The sequence below is a fragment of the Artemia sp. Qi Xiang Cuo genome, chromosome 7 (genome assembly GCF_049724085.1).
Source record: "Artemia sp. Qi Xiang Cuo chromosome 7, ASM4972408v1, whole genome shotgun sequence".
Lineage (NCBI taxonomy): Eukaryota > Metazoa > Arthropoda > Branchiopoda > Anostraca > Artemiidae > Artemia > Artemia sp. Qi Xiang Cuo.
The window spans coordinates 64,189,127-64,211,233 of NC_142800.1; the positions used below are offsets into that span (position 1 = coordinate 64,189,127).

The window sequence follows — 22,107 nt, forward strand, 5'->3', positions numbered from 1 at the left end:
TGAATTCTTTTGGATTGTTGAATTTAGCTTGTTTCTTTGAAAAGAAAAATAAAATCTGATGAGGATGCAAGCAAAGGCCCATCCAGGATTTTTGTTCGACGGGGGGGGGAGGGTGGCTATAAAAAAACTAAAAAACACATCTAAAAATTTTTTATATGCATTCTTGTTGCGTTCTACGAGTCGGAAAAAAACTTTTGGAGGGAGGGGGTCAAACACCGTAACCCCCCTTGATACGGCTTTGGGTGCAAGAACTGGGAGAAATTTTTCGTCCCGTAATTTTCATGTGAACTGGAAAAGAAGGTACTGGTGCATTATGCGGGCACCGCGAAGAAGTCAAGTTTGGTTAATGCTAAGGAAATAAAATAAAATAGGATGAATATATAATAGTTTAGAAACAAATTTGGGCTATATATTTGCACATTAGGGGGGATGGGGGATAAAGCATAGCATATATTAAATACGTAACCTAACCTAACCTCGGTACCTTTCCCCCCTAAAACCCCCCCCCAAAAAATCGTTTAAATATTATAACTCATTGAGAAACAACGCTTTGCATTCATTTATCTATAGCGGTCTCTTGCAAATAGCCTGTTTGACGGGTTTCGTGACTGGTTTCCTTGATACAGTTTATAGCGGTGGGCCCGCATAATGCACCAGTACCGAAAAGAATAATATTCAAAAATTAGTACCCGTAAATAATCTGCGGCATACCCACAGGGGCATGCGTACCCCTAAGGATATGCGACTCCGAGTTGGGAGTCACTGTTCTAAAACTTGAATAACTGAATCATGGCTCAGGGGTAATATCAGGTCCTTGATACAATTTAATCTAGCTTGCACAAAGCTTTCGAAGACAGATATTTGTATATACCATTTTATGTCATAAAGTATTTAGTGTAAAAATATGGAAGAAAAAGAAATAAATCAAGGCTTTGTCCCGAGGTTAATTCTCTAGTGTTGGTTTCCTCTGTGGTACCTTAGTTCAATTTTGATTTGATGAAAATTGATATTCTATAGTGTTATCCACATCCCCATCCACAAAAATTGCTGATAGGAAATATTCAAATGGCAAGATGTTAGAAACGTTTTCATCATTGCAGAAGATTTCGTTGTAAAAAAAAAGAAGAAAAACATGCCCTTGAGATGGTGGGGTAAGACAGGACAGGAGGAGTAAGATATTTGAAAGGACGACAGGTTTGAAAGAAAACTGTCTTCTGTTCCTTCTCAGAGACATGATTTCGATTCGGGAAGGGGTCCAACACCAAAATCGGTCCTTGGGCAAGAAAACAGAATGTTCTTGTATTCCTTTTTTTTGTGCAATTGTATAATATTGGCATTCATTCATGAAGTTGTTAAAATTACGGGGCAGGTCCCCCTTGTCCCACAATCAGAAAGCATAGATAGCATTTCAGATATGTACTCTGGAACAAAACGACCGTTTTATCACTATTGATTTTAGTCACTCCATAAAATCTTTGATAGGCATGCTTAAAAAATATATTGTCAGGAATATATACGTGGGAGGGAATTTTACTCTCCCTCTCCGCTTCAAGCCCTTTATTTCAAAATGGGTGCCTGGTCTGACCGAATTTCACCTTTTTTGTTTGAATGGGTCCCTACCCTAGCTATATTATTGCCAACAGTAACCGGGAAATATTGCTGATAGCATCAGCTATTGCAACAGATGGCTAATATTATTATCAATATCGCAGTCAAAATTTAAACGTGTCTCATTAGTACTGACTAAAGGAGGGGCCGTTGTGATCCTCCTTATGTCCTTGTAGACAGCAGTGTATCTCAACATTGGTTGAAAATATTTTCTGCTACTTGACATCATAGGTAGCGCGCCAGTGCTGCCTAAGTAAAGAACGTTGTGGGCACAATGTGTTTTTTTTTTCTTCAGCCGGGCACTTCGTATCGAAGGAGTTGTCGTAGAAACTTCGCAAAGGGATCATTCGATTGGAAATTGTAGTGGCTAGTGCCCTTTTTAATAGTCGAAAGTGATTGGATGGCAACTAGCCCCCCCCCCCCACCCCCAGGCCCATCATTCCCCCAAACACATCCAATCAAAATTTTGAGATAAATATGTTTTTGAGGAGGACACTCCCTAACAACCCTCGGGGCAAGGGTTTTAAGTTATGCCGTGAGGGCATATAAGAACGATGTTGGCACAATGTACTATTTATTATTTTTTTTTTCCTTTAGAGCAGGGCACCTCATATGGAAGGGGTCGTCGTAGAAACTTCAAAAGAGGCTCATTCGATTGGAAATTGAGAGCCCTTTTTAATAGTCGAAAGGGATTGGGGGAAACTAGCCCCCCCCCCACCCCCATCATTCCCCCAAACACAACCAATAAAAAATTTTAGATATCCAATTTTTTAAGCGTAGTTGATTTCCAGATATAAAAAATTTATTTGAGGAGGACACTCCCCCACAACCCTCAAGGCAAAGGTTTTAAATTATGCCCTAGGGGCATATAAGGTTTTTATAGAAGGTGTTGTCGTAGAAACTTCATAAAAAGCTCATTCGATTGGAAATTCAAAAGCCTAGTGCCCTTTTTAATAGTCAAAAGTGATTGGAGGGCAACTATTCCCCCCCCCCCTCACGCTCATCATTTCCCCCAACACATCCACTAAAAATTTTTAGATAGTCATTTTGTTCAGCGTAGTTTGTTTCCGGATAGAAAATATGCTTTTGAGGAGGACACTCCCCCACAACCCTCGGGGCAAGGGTTTTAAGGTATGCTCTGAGGGTATGTAAGAACGATGTTGGGATAATATGCTATTTGTAATTTTTTCCCTTAAGAGCTGGGCACTTCATATGGAAGAGTTCGTCGTAGAAACTTCAAGAGGGGCTCATTCGATTAGAAGTTGAGAGTTCTAGTTCCCTTTTTAGTAGTCAAAAATGATCGTAGGGCAACTAACCCCCCCCCCCCCCACGCCCATCATTCCCCCAAACCGATCCAATCAAAATTTTGAGATAGTCATTTTGTTCAGCGTAGTGGATTTCCAGATAGAAAATATGTTTTTGAGGAGGATACTCCTCCACAACCCTCAGGGCAAGGGTTTTAAGTTATGCCCTGGGGGCATATAAGGTTTTATAGAAGGCGTTGTCGTAGAAACTTCAAAACAGGCTCATTAGATTGGAAATTCGAAGGGCTAGTACCCTTTTTAATAGTCGAAAGTGATTAAAGGGAAACTAGCCCCCCCCACGCCCATTCTTCCCCCAAACACATTGAATCAAAAATTTGAGATAGCCATTTTGTTCAGCGTAATTAATTTCCAGGTAGAAAATTTTGTTTTTGAGGAGGACACTCCCCCGCAACCCTCAGGGCAAGGGTTTTAAGTTACGCCCTTGGAGCATATAAGGTTTTTATAGAAGGCGTTGTCGTAGAAACTTCAAAACAGGCTCATTCGATTGGAAATTCAAAGGGCTAGTACCCTTTTTAATAGTCGAAAGTGATTGGAGGGCAACTAGCCCCGCCCCCACGCCCATCATTCCCACAAACACATTCTATCAAAATTTTGAGATAGCGATTTTGTTCAGCGTAGTTGATTTCCAGATAGAAAATATGTTTTTGAGGAGGACACTCCCCTACAACCATTAGGGCAAGGCTTTTAAGTTATGCCCTGAGGGCATATAAGGTTTTTATAGAAGGCGTTGTCGTAGAAACTTCAAAAAAGGCTCATTCGATTGGAAATTCAAAGGGCTAGTGCCCTTTTTAATAGTCGAAAGCGATTGGAGGGCAACTAGCCCCCACCCCACGCCCATCATTTCCCCAAACATATCCAATAAGAATTTTGAGATAGCCATTTTGTTCAGCGTAGTTGATATCCAGATAGAAAATATGTTTTTGAGGAGGACACTCCCCCAGAGCCCTCAGGGCAAGGGTTGTAAGTTACGACTTGGGGGCATATAAGGGTTTTTTAAAGAAGGCGTTGTTGTAGAAACTTTAAATAAAGCTCATTTGATTGGAAATTGAAAGGGATCGTGCACTTTTTAATAGTCAAAAGTGATTGGAAGGCGACTAGCCCCCCCCCACGCCCATCCATCCCATAAAGACATCAAATAAAAATTTTGAGATATCAATTTTGTTCAGCGTAGTTGATTTCCAGATAGAAAATATATTGTATAGGAGGACACTCCCCCACAACCCTCAGGGCAAGGATTATAAGTTATGCCCTTGGGGCATATAAGGTTTTTATTGAAATCTTTATCGTAGAAACTTGAAAAGGGGTTCATTCGATTTGATATTCAAAGGGATAGTACCCTTTTTAATAGTCGAAAGTGATTTGAGCGCTACTAACCCCCCTCTCACGCTCACATTTTCCCCAATCACATCCAATCAAAATTTTTAGATAGCCGTTTTATTCAACGTAGTTGAAAGTTTAGGAAATTAAATCTTTAAGGATGACACCCCCTCCCCCACAGCCCTCAGGGCAAGGGTTGCCAGTTACGGCGAAGGGTAGATAAAGTTTTTATTGACAGCATCGTTATAGAAACTTCAGAAGGGCTAATTCAATTGGAAATTGAAAGGACTATTACCTTTTTTAATAGTTGAAAGTGATTGGATAGCAACTAACGCCCCTCTCACGCCCACCATTTTCCGAAACACATCCAATCAAAATTTTGAGATATCCATTTTGTTCAACGTAGTTGAATATTTTGTAAATTAGGTCTTTTAGGATGATAACCCCCCTCAGAGCCCTCAGTGCAAGGGTTTTAAGTTATGCCCTGGGGGCATATAAGGTTGATATAGAAAGTTGGTGCATAAATCATAGGCAGCACGATCGCGCTGCCTAAGTGAAGAACGGGGACACTCGAGAACGAGAGAAAAAACGGGGACTAAGTAAAGAGGAGGACAATCCCCCTCAACCCTCAGGGCAAGGGATTTAAGTTATGCCAAGGGGGCATATAAGAACGATGGTGGCACAATCTATTATTTATTAATTTTTAGAACAGGGCACTTCGTATCGAAGAAGTTGTTATAGAAATTTCGAAAAAGGCTCTTTCAATTGAAAATTGGAGTTGCTTTTGCCCTTTCTACTAGTCGAAAGTGATTGGAGAGTGAATAACACCCCTCTCATGCCCACCATTTCCCCAAACATATCCAATCAAAATTTTGAGATAGCCATGTTGTTTAACGTAGTTGAACGTTCTGGAAATTTGGTTTTAGAGGATGACAACCACCCTAACAGACCTTAGGGTAAGGGTTGTAGTTTATGTCCTGGGGGCATATAAGGTGTTTATAGAAACCGTTGTCGTTTCCAAAAGGGCTCATTCGATTGAAAGTTTGACGTTTGACGAAGGCTTGACGTTTTAAGATCGAAGTGGGTATAATGTATTATTTTTTGTTGTTGTTGTTGTTGTTTAGACCAGGGCACTTCATATCGAAGGAGTTGTCGTGGGAACTTCGAAAAGGGCTCATTCGATTGAAAATAGCAAGGGCTGATGCTCTTTTTAATAGTCGAAAGTGATTTGAGGGCAACTAATCCCCCTTCCACTCCCATCATCCCACGCCAAACCTCCCAGTTTTGCTCCTAAAATTTAACCAAATGAAAATTGCGTGAGTGTATCCAAGCTATTAAAGAAAGTAAACAGATTTTTTTGCGAATTGTATCAAGTTTTCCATTTCAGGTAAACTAGAAGAGGTATGAAACTAAATTAAACAAAACTATTTGTGTCCAGATTTTTAATAGGGTGTACGTTGTTAAAAATTGCTGAAAATTTTTCTCCAGCATACAAATAGCAGGCCAAACTATAAAGCCTTAAAAAACGAAAAATTTAAAGTATTATTTTCTTTTTCCCTGTAAAGACCATGTCAATATAAAAGTAGAAGGGCCTTATTGACTCCGAACCCCACACCAAATAAGGGCATAGACTCCGAACCCCACACCATATATGGGCATAGACTCCGAACCCCACACCATATATGGGCATGGAATCCCCTGGGAAATTGATTGCGTAATCGATTGGGAATTTGGAACACCTGTGATGTCAGTCATTAATCAAATTGTTTCCAGGCAAAGTTTAATAATGTCTGACAGGTACTGTCAACAATTCTCCAGAAATAGATCCAAGTCATTAATGTCTTTGCCTCGAAAACAACTCTTTTGGTCGAACTCCAAAGATATTAATAAACATTGCCATGGAAACAGTTCTCCAAAGAAACATCTTAGCGATGAATTGTTTTAGCGCGGGAATCAGGTTTCTTATTAATTTGAAATGCATTAGCCCAGAGATGTCAAAAACAAAAGGAACACGCTGAAATTACGTTTAGGGATTATTTGGGCAAAACTGTTTTAGACAGGTTATGGAATTATTTCGGCGAAACAGATAGAGACATTTTAAAAGAAGATTTTAGGAAAGGTTTTAGAAGACGATTTGAGGGTGAAACTCTGTGGTCGTTATAATACACAAGTTTCATTTGAACAGTGTCATGAGGTCCTCTACCCCAACCCCAAAGGCTTCCGATCCCCACCACCCCAACCCCCAAGGAAGCGCTCGGTCCACCAAGGTCCCCCAAGCTCCCCAAGAACCCCAGCCCCCCCAACGCCCCCCTCAGACCCTCAAAGGCCCACCCCGGGTCCTCAAGGGCCCACCAGACCCCCAAAGGTCCCCCGGACCCCAAACGCTCTCCTCAGACCCTCAAAGGCCCTCCCCTGGTCCTCAAAGGGCCCCCGGACCCCCCAAGGGCCCCCCGGACCCCAAAAGCCCTCCCCCAGTCCTCAAAGGTCCCCCGGGACCGAGAAGCGCCGCGGGCCAGGAAAGCACCGCATGGGGATGCGCCGCAGGGGGATGCGCCGCAGGGGGATGCGCCGCGGGTCAGGGGAATTGCCGCAGGGATGCGCCGCAGGGATGCGCCGCAGGGATGCGCCGCAGGGATGCGCCGCAAAAAGTAAACTAAAAAGTAAAAATTTCGAAATGTTATCCCCCACACGCCCTCCTTAGACCCCCAAAGGCCCTCCCTGGGCCCCTACAGGCCCACTGGGCTCCCAAAGGACCACCAGTGTCCCTTCCCCCACCATTTAAAATAATTTGAATTTTTTAACATGGTATTTTTTTTTTTAACTTTTTATGTATCTTAAAATGACATGAAATATGCTTACGGCTCTACCAATCGTACTCTGTGCTTGTTCAAAGACACAATGTGGCTTTCTCACTGGTACTCTATGGCAGGTTATCGACACTACCTAGTTTATTGCATGCATTAAATCAGTATTTTTTACGCAGTGGAAGGATAAACACACAACTCATAACTATAAAAAAGTGAAGATGAATTGTTCGACGAAAGTATATACACATGAAAAAATCATCGTCGTGTTGAATGCAGACAAGGAGAAATACCTGAACTATGAAACGAGTGCAAGTGGTAAAACTATTGGAAATGTATGCATGCGTTGTCATGACAGCGAGAAGTTAGATTTCTTTGGAGTACCCAAGAATTTCAATCGTGCAAACGGCAGATATGCAAGAGTAACATTACCAGAGAAATTAGTGCTCAAAGAGAATGTAAACTTAAAAATAATTGTCGATGATCGAGGACAACTCCTTCCTACGGCTTCCGGTAACACATTGCCTGTTGATAAATCCTATCATCCTCTTTCCGGTATTAGCATTTTAAAGAGAACAAGAAGAAGACAAGCATACTCCTGCACCAACATCATAAATCATATATTGTCAATGTGTCAAAACTGCCATCTATGTAAAAATAATGTGACAATAGACAGTGAAATCGCAGGCAGAATAAAAAGGACATTAGCAGACAATATCATCAATGAATATAGAGATGAATTGACGGAAAGTGACGCGCAAGTGTACTAATAATGTGTAATAATGTATTTAACGTATATTTATATTAATATTCTACATGTCCTTATTACATTAAAAATATTTTATGCATTATTTTGTTAAGTGTTCATTATTTTTAGGGTATGCTAGAACGTCAAACGTTCAGAATATCTATTAAAAAGGTCATAGATGTAAGAAAAAGAATTTTTAGAGATAGAGATGCTACTAGCAGACTCAATTTTTCATAGAAGATAGAAAAGTTCAAGTTCTCTTCTGAGTTTTACCAAAGAACACGCTTCAATTATAATTTCTCCAGAGAAAACACAAATCTTCCACGTCAGTTTTAAGTTCACCAAGACATGAAAAATTTAAAGTTCAATTCTAATTTTTCGATGGCAGATAGGAAAAGTTATACTATGATTTTGATTATTTTCTATGAAGGTAAAAAGTTCTAGTCAATTTTTAAATTTTCTCAACGAAGTGAAGAAAAGTTCAAGTTCTCTTCTGAACTTTACCAAAGAACACGCTTCAATTCTAATTACCCCAGAGAAAACATAAATCTTCCACGTCAGTTTTAAGTTCACCAAGACATGAAAAATTTAAAGTTCAATTCTAATTTTTCGGTGGCAGATAGGAAAAGTTATACTATGATTTTGATTATTTTCTATGAAGTTAAAAAGTTCTAGTTCATTTTTAAATTTTCTCAACGAAGTGAAGAAAAATTCAAGTTCTCCTCGGAATTTTACCAAAGAACACACTTCAATTCTAATTTCTCCAGAGAAAACAAAAATCTTCCGCTTCAGTTGTTTATTTCACAAAGACATAAAGACATTTAAAGTTCAATTCTAAATTTTTCGGTGGCAGATAGGAAAAGTTATACTATGATTTTGATTATTTTCTATGAAGGTAAAAAGTTTTAGTTCATTTTTAAATTTTCTCAACGAATTGAAGAAAAGTTCAAGTTCTCTTCTTAGCTTTACCAAAGAAAACACTTTAATTCTAAGTTCGCCAGAGAAAACATAAATCTTCCACGTCAGTTTTAAGTTCACCAAGACATGAAAAATTTAAAGTTCAATTCTAATTTTTCGGTGGCAGATAGGAAAAGTCATACTATGATTTTGATTATTTTCTATGAAGGTAAAAAGTTCTAGTTCATTTTTAAATTTTCTCAACGAAGTGAAGAAAAGTTCAAGTTCTCTTCTGAATTTTACCAAAGAACTCACTTTAATTCTAATTTCTCAGAGAAAACAAAAATCTTCCGCTTCAGTTGTTTATTTCACAAATACATAAAGAAATTTAAAGTTCAATTCTAAATTTTTCGGTGGTAGATAGGAAAAGCAATACCGTACTTGTGAAATATTTTCACGGAAGATAAAAAGCTCTAGTTCAATTTAAAATTTTCTCAACGAAGTGAAGAAAAGTTCAAGCTTTCTACTGAATTTTACCAAAGAACACGCTACAATTCTAATTTCCCCAGAGAAAACAAAAATCTTCCACTTCAGTTTTAAGTTCACCAAGACATGAAAAATTTAAAGTTCAATTCTAATTTTTCGATGGCAGATAGGAAAAGTTATACTTTGATTTTGATTATTTTCTATGAAGTTAAAAAGTTCTAGTTCATTTTTAATTTTCTCAACGAAGTGAAGAAAAGTTCAAGTTCTCTTTTAAATTTTACCAAAGAACACACTTTAATCCTAATTTCTCCAGAGAAAACAAAAATCTTCCGCTTCAGTTGTTTATTTCACAAAGACATAAAGAAATTTAAAGTTCAATTTTAAATTTTTCGGTGGTAGATAGGAAAAGCAATACCGTACTTGTGAAATATTTTCACGGAAGATAAAAAGCTCTAGTTCAATTTAAAATTTTCTCAACGAAGTCAAGGAAAGTTCAAGTTTTCTACTGAATTTTACCAAAGAACACGCTACAATTCTAATTTCTCCAGAGAAAATAAAAAGCTTCCACTTCAGTTTTAAGTTCACCCAGATATGAAAAATTTAAAGTTCAATTCTAATTTTTAGGAGGAAGATAAAAAAAGTAATACCGTACTTGTGAATATTTTCATGGAAGATAAAAAGTTCTAGTTCAATTTAAAATTTTCTCAACGAAGTCAAAGGAAAGTTTAAGTTCTCTTCTGAATTTTACCAAAGAACACGCTACAATTCTAATTTCTCCAGAGAAAACTAAAATCTTCCACTTCAGTTCTTTATTTCACAAAGACATAAAGAAATTTAAAGCTAAATTCTAATTTTTCGGTGGAAGATAGAAAAAGTAATACCATACTTGTGAATATTATCATGGAAGATAAAAAGTTCTAGTTCAATCAAAAATTTTCTCAACGAAGTCAAGGAGAGTTCAAGTTCTCTTCTGAATTTTAACAAAGAACACGCTACAAATCTAATTTCTCGAGAAAAAAAAAAAATCTTCCACTTCAGTTCTTTATTTCACAAAGACATAAAGAAGTTTAAAGCTCAACTCTAATTTTTCGGTGGAAGACAGGAAAAGTAATACCATACTTGTGAATATTTTCATGGAAGATAAAAAGTTCTAGTTCATTTTTAAATTTTGTCAACGAAGTCAAGGAGAGTTCAAGTTCTCTTTGGAATTTTTCCAAAGAACACACTTTAATTCTAATTTCTCCAGAGAAAACAAAAATCTTCCACTTCAGTTGTTTATTTCACAAAGACATAAAGAAATTTAAAGTTCAATTCTAAATTTTTCGGTGGTAGATAGGAAAAGTTATACTATGATTTTGATTATTTTCTATGAAGGTAAAAAGTTCTAGTTCATTTTTCAATTTTCTCAACGAAGTGAAGAAAAATTTAAGTTCTCTTCTGAATTTTACCAAAGAACACACTTCAATTCTAATTTCGCCAGAGAAAACATAAATCTTCCACGTCAGTTTTAAGTTCACCAAGACAAGAAAAATTTAAAGTTCAATTCTAATTTTTCGGTGGCAGATAGGAAAAGCAATACCATACTTGTGAATATTTTCACGGAAAATAAAAAGTTCTAGTTTAATTTTAAATTTTCTCAACGAAGTGAAGAAAAGTTCAAGTTCTCTACTGAATTTTACCAAAGAACACACTTTAATTCTAATTTCTCCAGAGAAAATAAAAATCCCCCACTTAATTTCTATATTTCACAAAGACATAAAGAAATTTAAATTTCATTTCTAAATTTTTCGGTGGAAGATAGAAAAGGCAATACCGTACTTGTGAAATATTTTCACGGAAGATAAAAAGTTCTAGTTCAATTTAAAATTTTCTCAACGAAGTGAAGAAAAGTTCAAGTTCTCTTCTGAACTTTACCAAAGAACACGCTTCAATTCTAATTTCTCCAGAGAAAACATAAATCTTCCACTTCAGTTTTAAGTTCACCAAGACATGAAAAATTTAAAGTTCAATTCTAATTTTTCGTTGGCAGATAGGAAAAGTTATACTATGATTTTGATTATTTTCTATGAAGGTAAAAAGTTCTAGTTCATTTTTTAATTTTCTCAACGAAGTGAAGAAAAGTTCAAGTTCTCTTCGGAATTTTACCAAAGAACACATTTTAATTCTAATTTCTCCAGAGAAAACAAAATCTTCCGCTTCAGTTGTTTATTTCACAAAGACATAAAGAAATTTAAAGTTCAATTCTAAATTTTTCGGTGGTAGATAGGAAAAGCAATACCGTACTTGTGAAATATTTTCACGGAAGATAAAAAGTTCTAGTTCAATTTAAAATTTTCTCAACGAAGTCAAGGAAAATTCAAGTTCTCTTCTGAATTTTACCAAAGAACACAATTCAATTCTAATTTCTCCAGAGAAAATAAAAATCCTCCGCTTAAGTTGTTTATTTCACAAAGACATAAAGAAATTTAAAGTTCAATTCTAAATTTTTCGGTGGCAGATAGAAAAGGTAATACCACACTTGTGAATATTTTCCCAAAAGATAAAAAGTTCAAGTTCTCATCTGAATTTTACCAAAGAACACAATTCAATTCTAATTTCTCCAGATAAAATAAAAAGATTCCACAGATCATTTTCCATGAAGATAAGAAAAAATTTACATATAAGATAGGAAAAGTTATACTATGATTATGATTATTTTCTATGAAGACAAAAAGTTTCACTTCAATTTTAAATTTTCTCAAAGAAGTGAAGAAAAGTTCAAATTGGATTCTGAATTTTTTCAATGAAAATTAAATAAGTTACTCATCAATTCTAGTTCCACAAAATAATATAAACATTTCCCACTTCAGCTCAGATTTTTCTTAAACACATGAAAAATTTTAAAATATTGTTCTAATTATTGTCATATAAGATACAAAAGTTCAAGCTCTAATCTGAATTTTACCAAAGAATACAATTAAATTCTAATTTCTCCAGAGAAAATAAAAAGCTTCCACGTCAGTCTTAAGTTCACCAAGACATAAAAAATTTAAAGTTCAGTTCTAAATTTTTCCATAGAAGATAGGAAAAGTTATACTATGATTTTGATTATTTTCATGAAGATAAAAAGTTTCACTTTAATTCTAAATTTTCTTAAATTCAATTCCAACCTTTCTCAAAGAGATGAAAAAATTTAAAGTTGTGTTCCAAATATTTTTCCGGGATAAGAAAAGTTCAATTTCGATTCTGAATTTTCTCAATGAAAATGAAATAAGTTATTGATCAATTCCATTTTCCTAAAATAATATAAAATTTTCCACTTCAATTCAGATTTTTCTCAAAGAGATGAAAAAATTTAAAATATTGTTCCAAATTTTTCATAGAAGATATGAAAAGTTATACTTTTATTGTGAATATTCTTCATGAAGATATGGAGCTCCACTTTAATTCTGAGTTTTCTCGAAGAAGTGCAAAATGTACAAGTTCTCTTCTGAATTTTCTTAGAGAAGAGAAAAAAAGTTAGCTCAATTCTGAAATTTACCAATGAAAATGAAAAAGCTTCCTTTTCACTTCCTAATTTCTCAAAGTCATAAAAAATTTAAAGTTCAATTCAAAATTTTTCCATAGAAAATAGGAATGACTATACTATGAGTGTGATTATTTACCATGAAGATAAAAAGTTTCACTTTATTTCTAATTTTTCTTAAATTCAGTTCATTCATTTAACCACCAAAAACAATAGGTTAGGTTAGGTTAGGTATAAATAAATATTAATAAATAATTAGAAACATTTCTCCATGTTTAAGTTAGGTTAGGTTAGGTAATCTTATCACGAGCGCTCATGATAAGCTACCATAACCTAAATTAAAAATGGTAAAAAGATTAAATTAGGTTAGGTTAGGCTAGATTAAGTTAGGTTAGGTTAGGTTAGGTTAGGTTAGCCTATGTACGCGCGCGGACGTAGGCTAACCTAACCTAACTTAACCTAACCTAAGTATGGTATTGCTTTTCCTATCTGCCACCGTAAAATTAGAATTGAACTTTAAATTTTTCATGTCTTGGTGAACTTAAAACTGACGTGGAAGATTTATGTTTTCTCAGGGGAAATTAGAATTGAAGTGTGTTCTTTGGTAAAATTCAGAAGAGAACTTGAATTTTTCTTCACTTCGTTGAGAAAATTTAAAAATGAACTAGAACTTTTTACCTTCATAGAAAATAATCAAAATCATAGTATTACTTTTCCTATCTACCACCGAAAAATTTAGAATTGAACTTTAAATTTCTTTATCTCTTTGTGAAATAAACAACTGAAGTGGAAGATTTTTGTTTTCTCTGGAGAAATTAAAATTAAAGTGTGTTCTTTGGAAAAATTCCGAAGAGAACTTGAACTTTCCTTGACTTCGTTGACAAAATTTAAAAATGAACTAGAACTTTTTATCTTCCATGAAAATATTCACAAGTATGGTATTACTTTTTCTATCTTCCACCGAAAAATTAGAATTGAGCTTTAAATTTCTTTATGTCTTTGTGAAATAAAGAACTGAAGTGGAAGATTTTTGTTTTTTCTGGAGAAATTAGAATTGTAGCGTGTTCTTTGTTAAAATTCAGAAGAGAACTTAAACTTTCCTTGACTTCGTTGAGAAAATTTTTAATTGAACTAGAACTTTTTATCTTCCATGAAAATATTCACAAGTATGGTATTGCTTTTTCTATCTGCCACCTAAAAATTATAATTTAAATATAAATTTTTCATATCTTGTTGAACATAAAACTGAAGTGGAAGCTTTTTATTTTCTCTGGAGAAATTAGAATTGTAGAGTGTTCTTTGGTAAAATTCAGTAGAAAACTTGAACTTTCCTTGACTTCGTTGAGAAAATTTTAAATTGAACTAGAGCTTTTTATCTTCCGTGAAAATAATTCACAAGTACGGTATTGCTTTTCCTATCTACCACCGAAAAATTTAGAATTGAACTTTAAATTTCTTTATGTCTTTGTGAAATAAACAACTGAAGCGGAAGATTTTTGTTTTCTCTGGAGAAATTAGAATTAAAGTGTGTTCTTTGGTAAAATTCCGAAGAGAACTTGAACTTTTCTTCACTTCGTTGAGAAAATTTAAAACTGAACTAGAACTTTTTACCTTCATAGAAAATAATCAAAATCATAGTATAACTTTTCCTATCTGCCACCGAAAAATTAGAATTGAACTTTAAATTTTTCATGTCTTGGTGAACTTAAAACTGATGTGGAAGATTTTTGTTTTCTCTGGGGAAATTAGAATTGTAGCGTGTTCTTTGGTAAAATTCAGTAGAAAGCTTGAACTTTTCTTCACTTCGTTGAGAAAATTTTAAATTGAACTAGAGCTTTTTATCTTCCGTGAAAATATTTCACAAGTACGGTATTGCTTTTCCTATCTACCACCGAAAAATTTAAAATTGAACTTTAAATTTCTTTATGTCTTTGTGAAATAAACAACTGAAGCGGAAGATTTTTGTTTTCTCTGAGAAATTAGAATTAAAGTGTGTTCTTTGGTAAAATTCAGAAGAGAACTTGAACTTTTATTCACTTCGTTGAGAAAATTTAAAAATGAACTAGAACTTTTTACCTTCATAGAAAATAATCAAAATCATAGTATTACTTTTCCTATCTACCACCGAAAAATTAGAATTGAACTTTAAAATTTTCATGTCTTGGTGAACTTAAAACTGACGTGGAAGATTTATGTTTTCTCTGGCGAAATTAGAATTGAAGCGTGTTCTTTGGTAAAGTTCAGAAGAGAACTTGAACTTTTCTTTACTTCGTTGAGAAAATTTAACAATGAACTAGAACTTTTTACCTTCATAGAAAATAATCAAAATCATAGTATAACTTTTCCTATCTACCACCGAAAAATTTAGAATTGAACTTTAAATTTCTTTATGTCTTTGTGAAATAAACAACTGAAGCGGAAGATTTTTGTTTTCTCTGGAGAAATTAGAATTGAAGTGTGTTCTTTGGTAAAATTCCGAGGAGAACTTGAATTTTTCTTCACTTCGTTGAGAAAATTAAAAAATGAACTAGAATATTTTACCTTCATAGAAAATAATCAAACTCATAGTATAACTTTTCCTATCTGCCATCGAAAAATTAGAACTGAACTTGAAATTTTTCATGTCTTGGTGTACTTAAAACTGACGTGGAAGATTTATGTTTTCTCGGGTGTAATTAGAATTGAAGCGTGTTCTTTGGTAAAATTCAGAAGAGAACTTGAACTTTTCTTCACTTCGTTGAGAAAATTTAAAAATGAACTAGAACTTTTTACCTTCATAGAAAATAATCAAAATCATAGTATAACTTTTCCTATCTGCCATCGAAAAATTAGAATTGAACTTTAAATTTTTCATGTCTTGGTGAACTTAAAACTGACGTGGAAGATTTGTGGTATCTCTGGAGAAATTAGAATTGAAGCGTGTTCTTTGGTAAAATTCAGAAGAGAACTTGAACTTTTCTATCTTCTATGAAAAATTGAGTCTGCTAGTAGCATCTCTATCTCTAAAAATTCTTTTTCTTACATCTCTGACCTTTTTAATAGATATTCTGAACGTTTGACGGTCTAGCATACCCTAAAAATAATGAACACTTAACAAAATAATGCATAAAATATTTTTAATGTAATAAGGACATGTAGAATATTAATATAAATATACGTTAAATACATTATTACACATTATTAGTACACTTGCGCGTCACTTTCCGTCAATTCATCTCTATATTCATTGATGATATTGTCTGCTAATATCCTTTTTATTCTGCCTGCGATTTCACTGTCTATTGTCACATTATTTTTGCATAGATGGCAGTTTTGACACATTGACAAGATATGATTTATGATGTTGGTGCAGGAATATGCTTGTCTTCTTCTTGTTCTCTTTAAAATGCTAATACCGGAAAGAGGATGATAGGATTTATCAACAGGTAATGTGTTACCAGAAGCCGTAGCAAGGAGTTGTCCCCGATCATCGACAATTATTTTTAAGTTTGCATTCTCTTTGAGCACTAATTTCTCTTGTAATGTTACTCTTGCATATCCGCCGTTTACACGATTGAAATTCTTGGGTACTCCAAAGAAATCTAACTTCTCGCTGTCATGACAACGCATGCATACATTTCCAATATTGTTACCACTTGCACTCGTTTCATAGTTCAGGTATTTCTCATTGTCTACATTCAACACGACGACGATTTTTTCATGTGTATATACTTTCGTCGAATAATTCATCTTCACTTTTTTACAGATATGAGTTGTGTGTTTATCTTTCCACTGCGTAAAAAATACTGATTTAATGCATGCAATAAACTAGGTAGTGTCGATAACCTGCCATAGAGTACAAGTGAGAAAGCCACATCGTGTCTTTGAACAAGGACAGAGTACGATTGGTAGAGCCGTAAGCATATTTCATGTCATTTTAAGATACGTAAAAAGTTAAAAAAAAATACCATTTTAAAAAATTCAACTTATTTTAAAAGGTGGGGGACGGGATCCTGGTGGTCCTGGGGGAGCCCAGTGGGCCTTTCGGGGCCCAGGGCGGGCCTGTGGGGGTCTAAGGAGGGCGTGTGGGGGATCATATGTCGAAATTTTTACTTTTTAGTTTACTTTTTTTGGCACATCCCTGCGGCGCATCCCTGCGGCGCATCTCTGCGGTGCATCCCTGCGGTGCATTCCTGCGGCGCATCCATGCGGCGCTTCCCCCGACCCGCGGCGCATCCCCCTGCAGGTGTATCCCCATGCGGCGCATTCCTGGCCCGCGGCGCTTCTCGGTCCCGGGGGACCTTTGAGGACGGGGGGAGGGCATTGGGGGTCCGGGGGGCCCTTGGGGGGTCGGGGGGCCCTTTGAGGACCGGGGGAGGGCCTTTGAGGATCTGCGGAGGGCGTTTGGGGTCCGGGGGACCTTTGGGGGTCTGGTGGGCCTTTGAGGACCAGGGGAGGGCCTTTGAGGGTCTGAGGAGGGCGTTTGGGGGTGGGGTTCTTTGGGCGGTGGGGGGACCTTTGCGGACCGAGCGGTTCCTTCGGGGTTGGGGTGGTGGGAATCGGAAGCCTTTGGGGTTGGGGTAGAGGACCTCATGACACTGTTCAAATGAAACTTGTGTATTATAACGACCACAGAGTTTCACCCTCAAATCGTCTTCTAAAACCTTTCCTAAAATCTTCTTTTAAAATGTCTCTATCTGTTTTGCCGAAATAATTCCATAACCTGTCTAAAACAGTTTCGCCCAAATAATCCCTAAACGTAATTTCAGCGTGTTCCTTTTGTTTTTGACATCTCTGGGCTAATGCATTTCAAATTAATAAGAAACCTGATTCCCGCGCTAAAACAATTCATCGCTAAGATGTTTCTTTGGAGAACTGTTTCCATGGCAATGTTTATTAATATCTTTGGAGTTCGACCAAAAGAGTAGTTTTCGAGGCAAAGACATTAATGACTTGGATCTATTTCTGGAGAATTGTTGACAGTTCCTGTCAGACATTATTAAACTTTGCCTGGAAACAATTTGATTAATGACTGACAGCACAGGTGTTCCAAATTCCCAATCGATTACGCAATCAATTTCCCAGGGGATTCCATGCCCATATATGGTGTGGGGTTCGGAGTCTATGCCCATATATGGTGTGGGGTTCGGAGTCTATGCCCTTATTTGGTGTGGGGTTCGGAGTCAATAAGGCCCTTCTACTTATAAAACGAACAGAAATTAATTTAAAAAACTTTTTCCACAAAATAAGTTTTTCAAAGAAAAGTAAAGAACTCCATTAAACAAAAAATGAGCAAATATAAAGTAAAATAATCTACCAAGTACGAAACTACCACAAATCAGCATCGATAAATAAAATGAAACCCAAAACGAACAGAAATTACAATAATTAACCGAGTCAAACTCAAAACCAGCAGAAATTAACATAAGTTGGGCGCAAAACCCCTTTGCCTTCCCAAGGCCAGAACAAAATTTGCACTCTACTGAAAAAATACAAATAAATGTGCATTGTCAGTTTAATATACATATACTGATATTTAGTAATCAAAATGTTAATATTATTTGATTTATTAAAGTTATATAAAATTAAAAACGTTTATATTTTTTTCAGTAAAGTGCAAATTATGTTCTGGCCTTGGGAAGGCATAGGGGTTTTGCGCGAAACTTATGTTAATTTCTGCTCGTTTTGAGTTTGACTCGGTTATTTATTGTAATTTCTGTTCGTTTTGGGTTTTATTTTTGCTCATTTTTTGTTTAATGGAGTTCTTTACTTTTCTTTGAAAAACTTATTTTGTGGAAACAGTTTTTTTTTAAATTAATCCATAAAAGAAGCAAGCCGTGTTTTTGCATCAGCAAATTTTGTCCAAGACATGCTGACAAACTTTTAGCGTAATAGTATTACGGTAAATGCTTCAGCTTTGAGCCCAGATTGAGCATGTAATTAGCAAAATGGCTATCTAAGGGACGTTTTACAGTGTCTCTTTCATTGTAGATAATAAGACTTTGTCTGCGCTTGCACAAGCAGAGCCTGATCTAGTCATTGCCAGCTGTGAATCATCATATCAATCGTCAGATTCTGTGTTGGCTGCTATCATAACTGGAAAAGTTCAAGGTTGTAGTGGTATTAGCCTTTTAACTACGCTTAGTGAAGTTTATGACCGAGATTTAGTTACCATGATTGGATGGGCCAAACAAGTACCTGGTAAGTAAATTTTCACAGGTCTTCGTGCGTTAATCCAGCGTACAAACTTGTGTATTTTTTTTTGGAAGTTATCTCATCCGTTAAGATATTTCCACGTATCTAGCAAAACAGATGGAAGATTGGAACATAACTAATAGCTTAGTGACGGGAGAATACGGAATTGCGAATCGTCTTTTGAGTGTGAATAAAACCAGTTTTAAATTATTTCGGTAGGTCCGAGTTCTTTTCTAGTAATTTTTGAGCCACGCCATAATCAGGATGTTTCTATGGTCTGGTGGACCAACTCCTGTAGTCATGGCAAGAAATTGGTTTGAAGAGCTTTTATCAACGCGAATCTGTTCCTAATTATTGCTTACTAATGCTAGGTTGTTGTATCTTTTACCAGATTATATTACAGATTGGTATCCTGCAGTTCTAAACTTCCAACTCTCCTAAATCAAAAAAGGTATGCCTTAAATCTTAACTGTGATTGTTCAATCACAATGTTTTGCTTGAGGTTTCAATTTCACTGTTCATCTCGGGAAATTACGAAAAGGATATATATTTGGTGATTCGGTGAAGTGTGACTAGTGATCCTGGTATAAGGCGGAAGATACTAGAGGGGAATTTAGTACATTCAATGGGAATTTAGCTCAAGCCTTGTTTCATTGTGTGTTTATCAGAAGAAAGATAAGCTAATAAAAGAATGGATTCATTCATTCCAAGTAAACGTGTTTTTATTTGTCAGTCTGTTTGTCGTCTTCTTTTCCCCGGAAACGTGGCCTAGAAAATTTCGATAAGGAAGTTCACTCTGTTTTAGCCACTTTCGGCAAGCATGCGCGCACGAATTTTTCGGGGGAAGGGCAAAATCAAAATTATATTCTATTTGATAATTTTAGTAAGAATTGGCCAGAAATTTGTTATTGCGCGGGGAGGGCCTCTAAGGGAAACAAAATTGATGTCCCTAGTCCGGTTCCGTCCTTAAAGAAGACATTTTTATGAGCGAATGTATTCTATAATTTATTTTTTCTATAGTCAAAGGATGCTAAGAAGCAACGAAGTGATGGAATGTGTGAACCGGATGACAGAAAAAAGAAAACAATTTTTGAAGATATTCTAGTCAGCTGGATAGAATTTTAAACTTGTCCTTTTTGTTGCAACATAAAGATAATGTCGCAACATTCAAGGTAGGACTGGTGTTGCCAAGCAAAAGTGAAGTAAATCAGGTTGAGCTAGATAACATGTCTCTTTTTTATTAGTCAATCGCCAGCAAATATTTCTTTGAGCTTGTATATAAATTCAATTTCCTATTAATTTATAAATGAAACTTTCAATCTGATTTATATCAAAATAATCTTATCATGTTTTTTTTTCTTCGCGCTGACTGGAACGTTAATAGCTGGTAATAAGATTGTTTTGACAGTTTTTGCTTACTGAATGAATTTTGGGTCTCTATACAAAAAGGAACTATAGATAGGGGAAGCGGTTTTTGACACACAGTTGAAGGTTTTACTTGGCTGTTTCCTTCTGAAGTCCCAGTTGAACATTTTCTGTGACATCAATATAGGCAAATTAAAGAGCGATGCGGTATTTAGTAGTATGTACTATATGTATTTACGTTCACTGCAATTATTTACACCAATTTTTCGGGAGTAAAAGTATTACAAAGATCTTGATGTAATAATTTATGCCTTATTTTGAATTTAATTAAATATAATAACAAAAGAAGTCACAGCAAAACAAATACAACATGCAAATCAACATTTTTCATTTTTCAAGAAAAACAAAATAAGAAAACAAAAATATTTTTCAATATTGCATTTTGTCTCCAGCTGTTTATAAATTTAAACCAAATGCATTTCTCTGCTTTGATCTTATCATATTATATTAGTCATTTTTAAATAGTGCTGCATATGGAGAGAAATTTTTCGCCCAAAAGCCAAAAGCCCAGAAATGTTCGCCCAAATTAGAACATTTATGTTTAATGCAGCATCAGAGATAGTCCAGTAAAAATAGGGTTTTGACCCGGAATTTGAACAACAGGAGTAATGCTCAACAGAAACAGAAGTATCAAATACTATCTTGCTGTTATAAGACCCCAAATAAATTCTGTTATCCTCTTAAGATAAAGAAACATTTTGAAGAGTCTATGCACTTAGCAATTTGGTATTTTCTAAGATTCTTGATGGTGTCTATATATATATATATATATATAATATATATATATATATATATATATATATATATATATATATATATATATATATATATATATATATATATATATATATATATATATATATATCCCCAAGGCATAGTTATTAAAACTTTCAACTATGAAGATCGGATAATCAAGATATCAAACAGTTCGTGGTAACGAACTGTAAGTAAGGAGCGACCCGGCTCAATGGTAACCGAAACTCTAGAAAATGGGTTTTTGATACCAATAGATACATCAAAAGAATAAAATTTCAATGCTGAATTCAAATATATAACTTTCATCAAGTTTAGTCCTACCCATAAAAAGTTACGCGCCTGAGAAAATTTGGCTGATTTTCGAAAAAAGGGGGAAAGACACCCTAAAAGTCATAGAATATTAATGAAAATCACACCATCAGATTCAGCGTATCAGACCCTACTGCAGAGGTTTCAAGCTCCTTTCTGCAAAAATGTGGAATTTTGCCAGAAGAAAGATCATGGATGTGTGTTTAGTTGTTTTTTGTTTGTATTTTTTTTCCCCAGGGGTGACCGTATCGACCCTGTGGTCCTAGAATATCGTGGGAGGACTCATTGGAACGGAATTTAAAAGTTCTAGTGCCCTTTTTAAGTGACCAAAAAAAATGGAGGGCAACTAGGCCCCCTCCCACGCTCATTTTTCCCAAAGTCACCTTTTTTCTTGTAGTAGAGGGGTGGGTGGTTCGGAGGTTATGTGGGAAGATCTTTCCATGAAGGAAGTTTTCATGGGGGAAGGGACAGTGCTATGAAGGGGGCGCCGGATTTCCCAGCATTATTTAAAAAAAGATCAGAAATTAAATATATAAAAAAACAAGTTTTCCAACTGAAAATAAGGAGTAACATCAAAACTTAAAACGAACAGAAAATATTACGTGTATGATTGGGTTTACCCTCTAGTCAATACCTCGCTCTTTAAGCAAAAGATTTTTTAGTACTTTAATAAGAGCTATTTATTCTAAATAACGGCCTTTGTTATTAAGGGGTCATTTTTAAAGAATTGGAACAAAATTCAAACTTTAGCTT

At 35.4% G+C, this 22,107-nt stretch overlaps 1 protein-coding gene across 4 annotated transcripts in view; it reads left to right on the forward strand.

Moving 5' to 3' along the window:
* ERR (estrogen-related receptor) overlaps positions 1–22,107 on the forward strand; it is a 218,498-nt gene that overhangs the window by 149,159 nt on the left and 47,232 nt on the right. For all 4 annotated transcript variants that reach the window (XM_089092496.1, XM_089092495.1, XM_089092497.1 and 1 more), the window contains one exon: positions 18,661–18,870. In XM_089092496.1, coding sequence (XP_088948622.1) covers positions 18,661–18,870 — 210 coding nt within the window. The remainder of the gene's footprint in view (positions 1–18,660; positions 18,871–22,107) is intronic.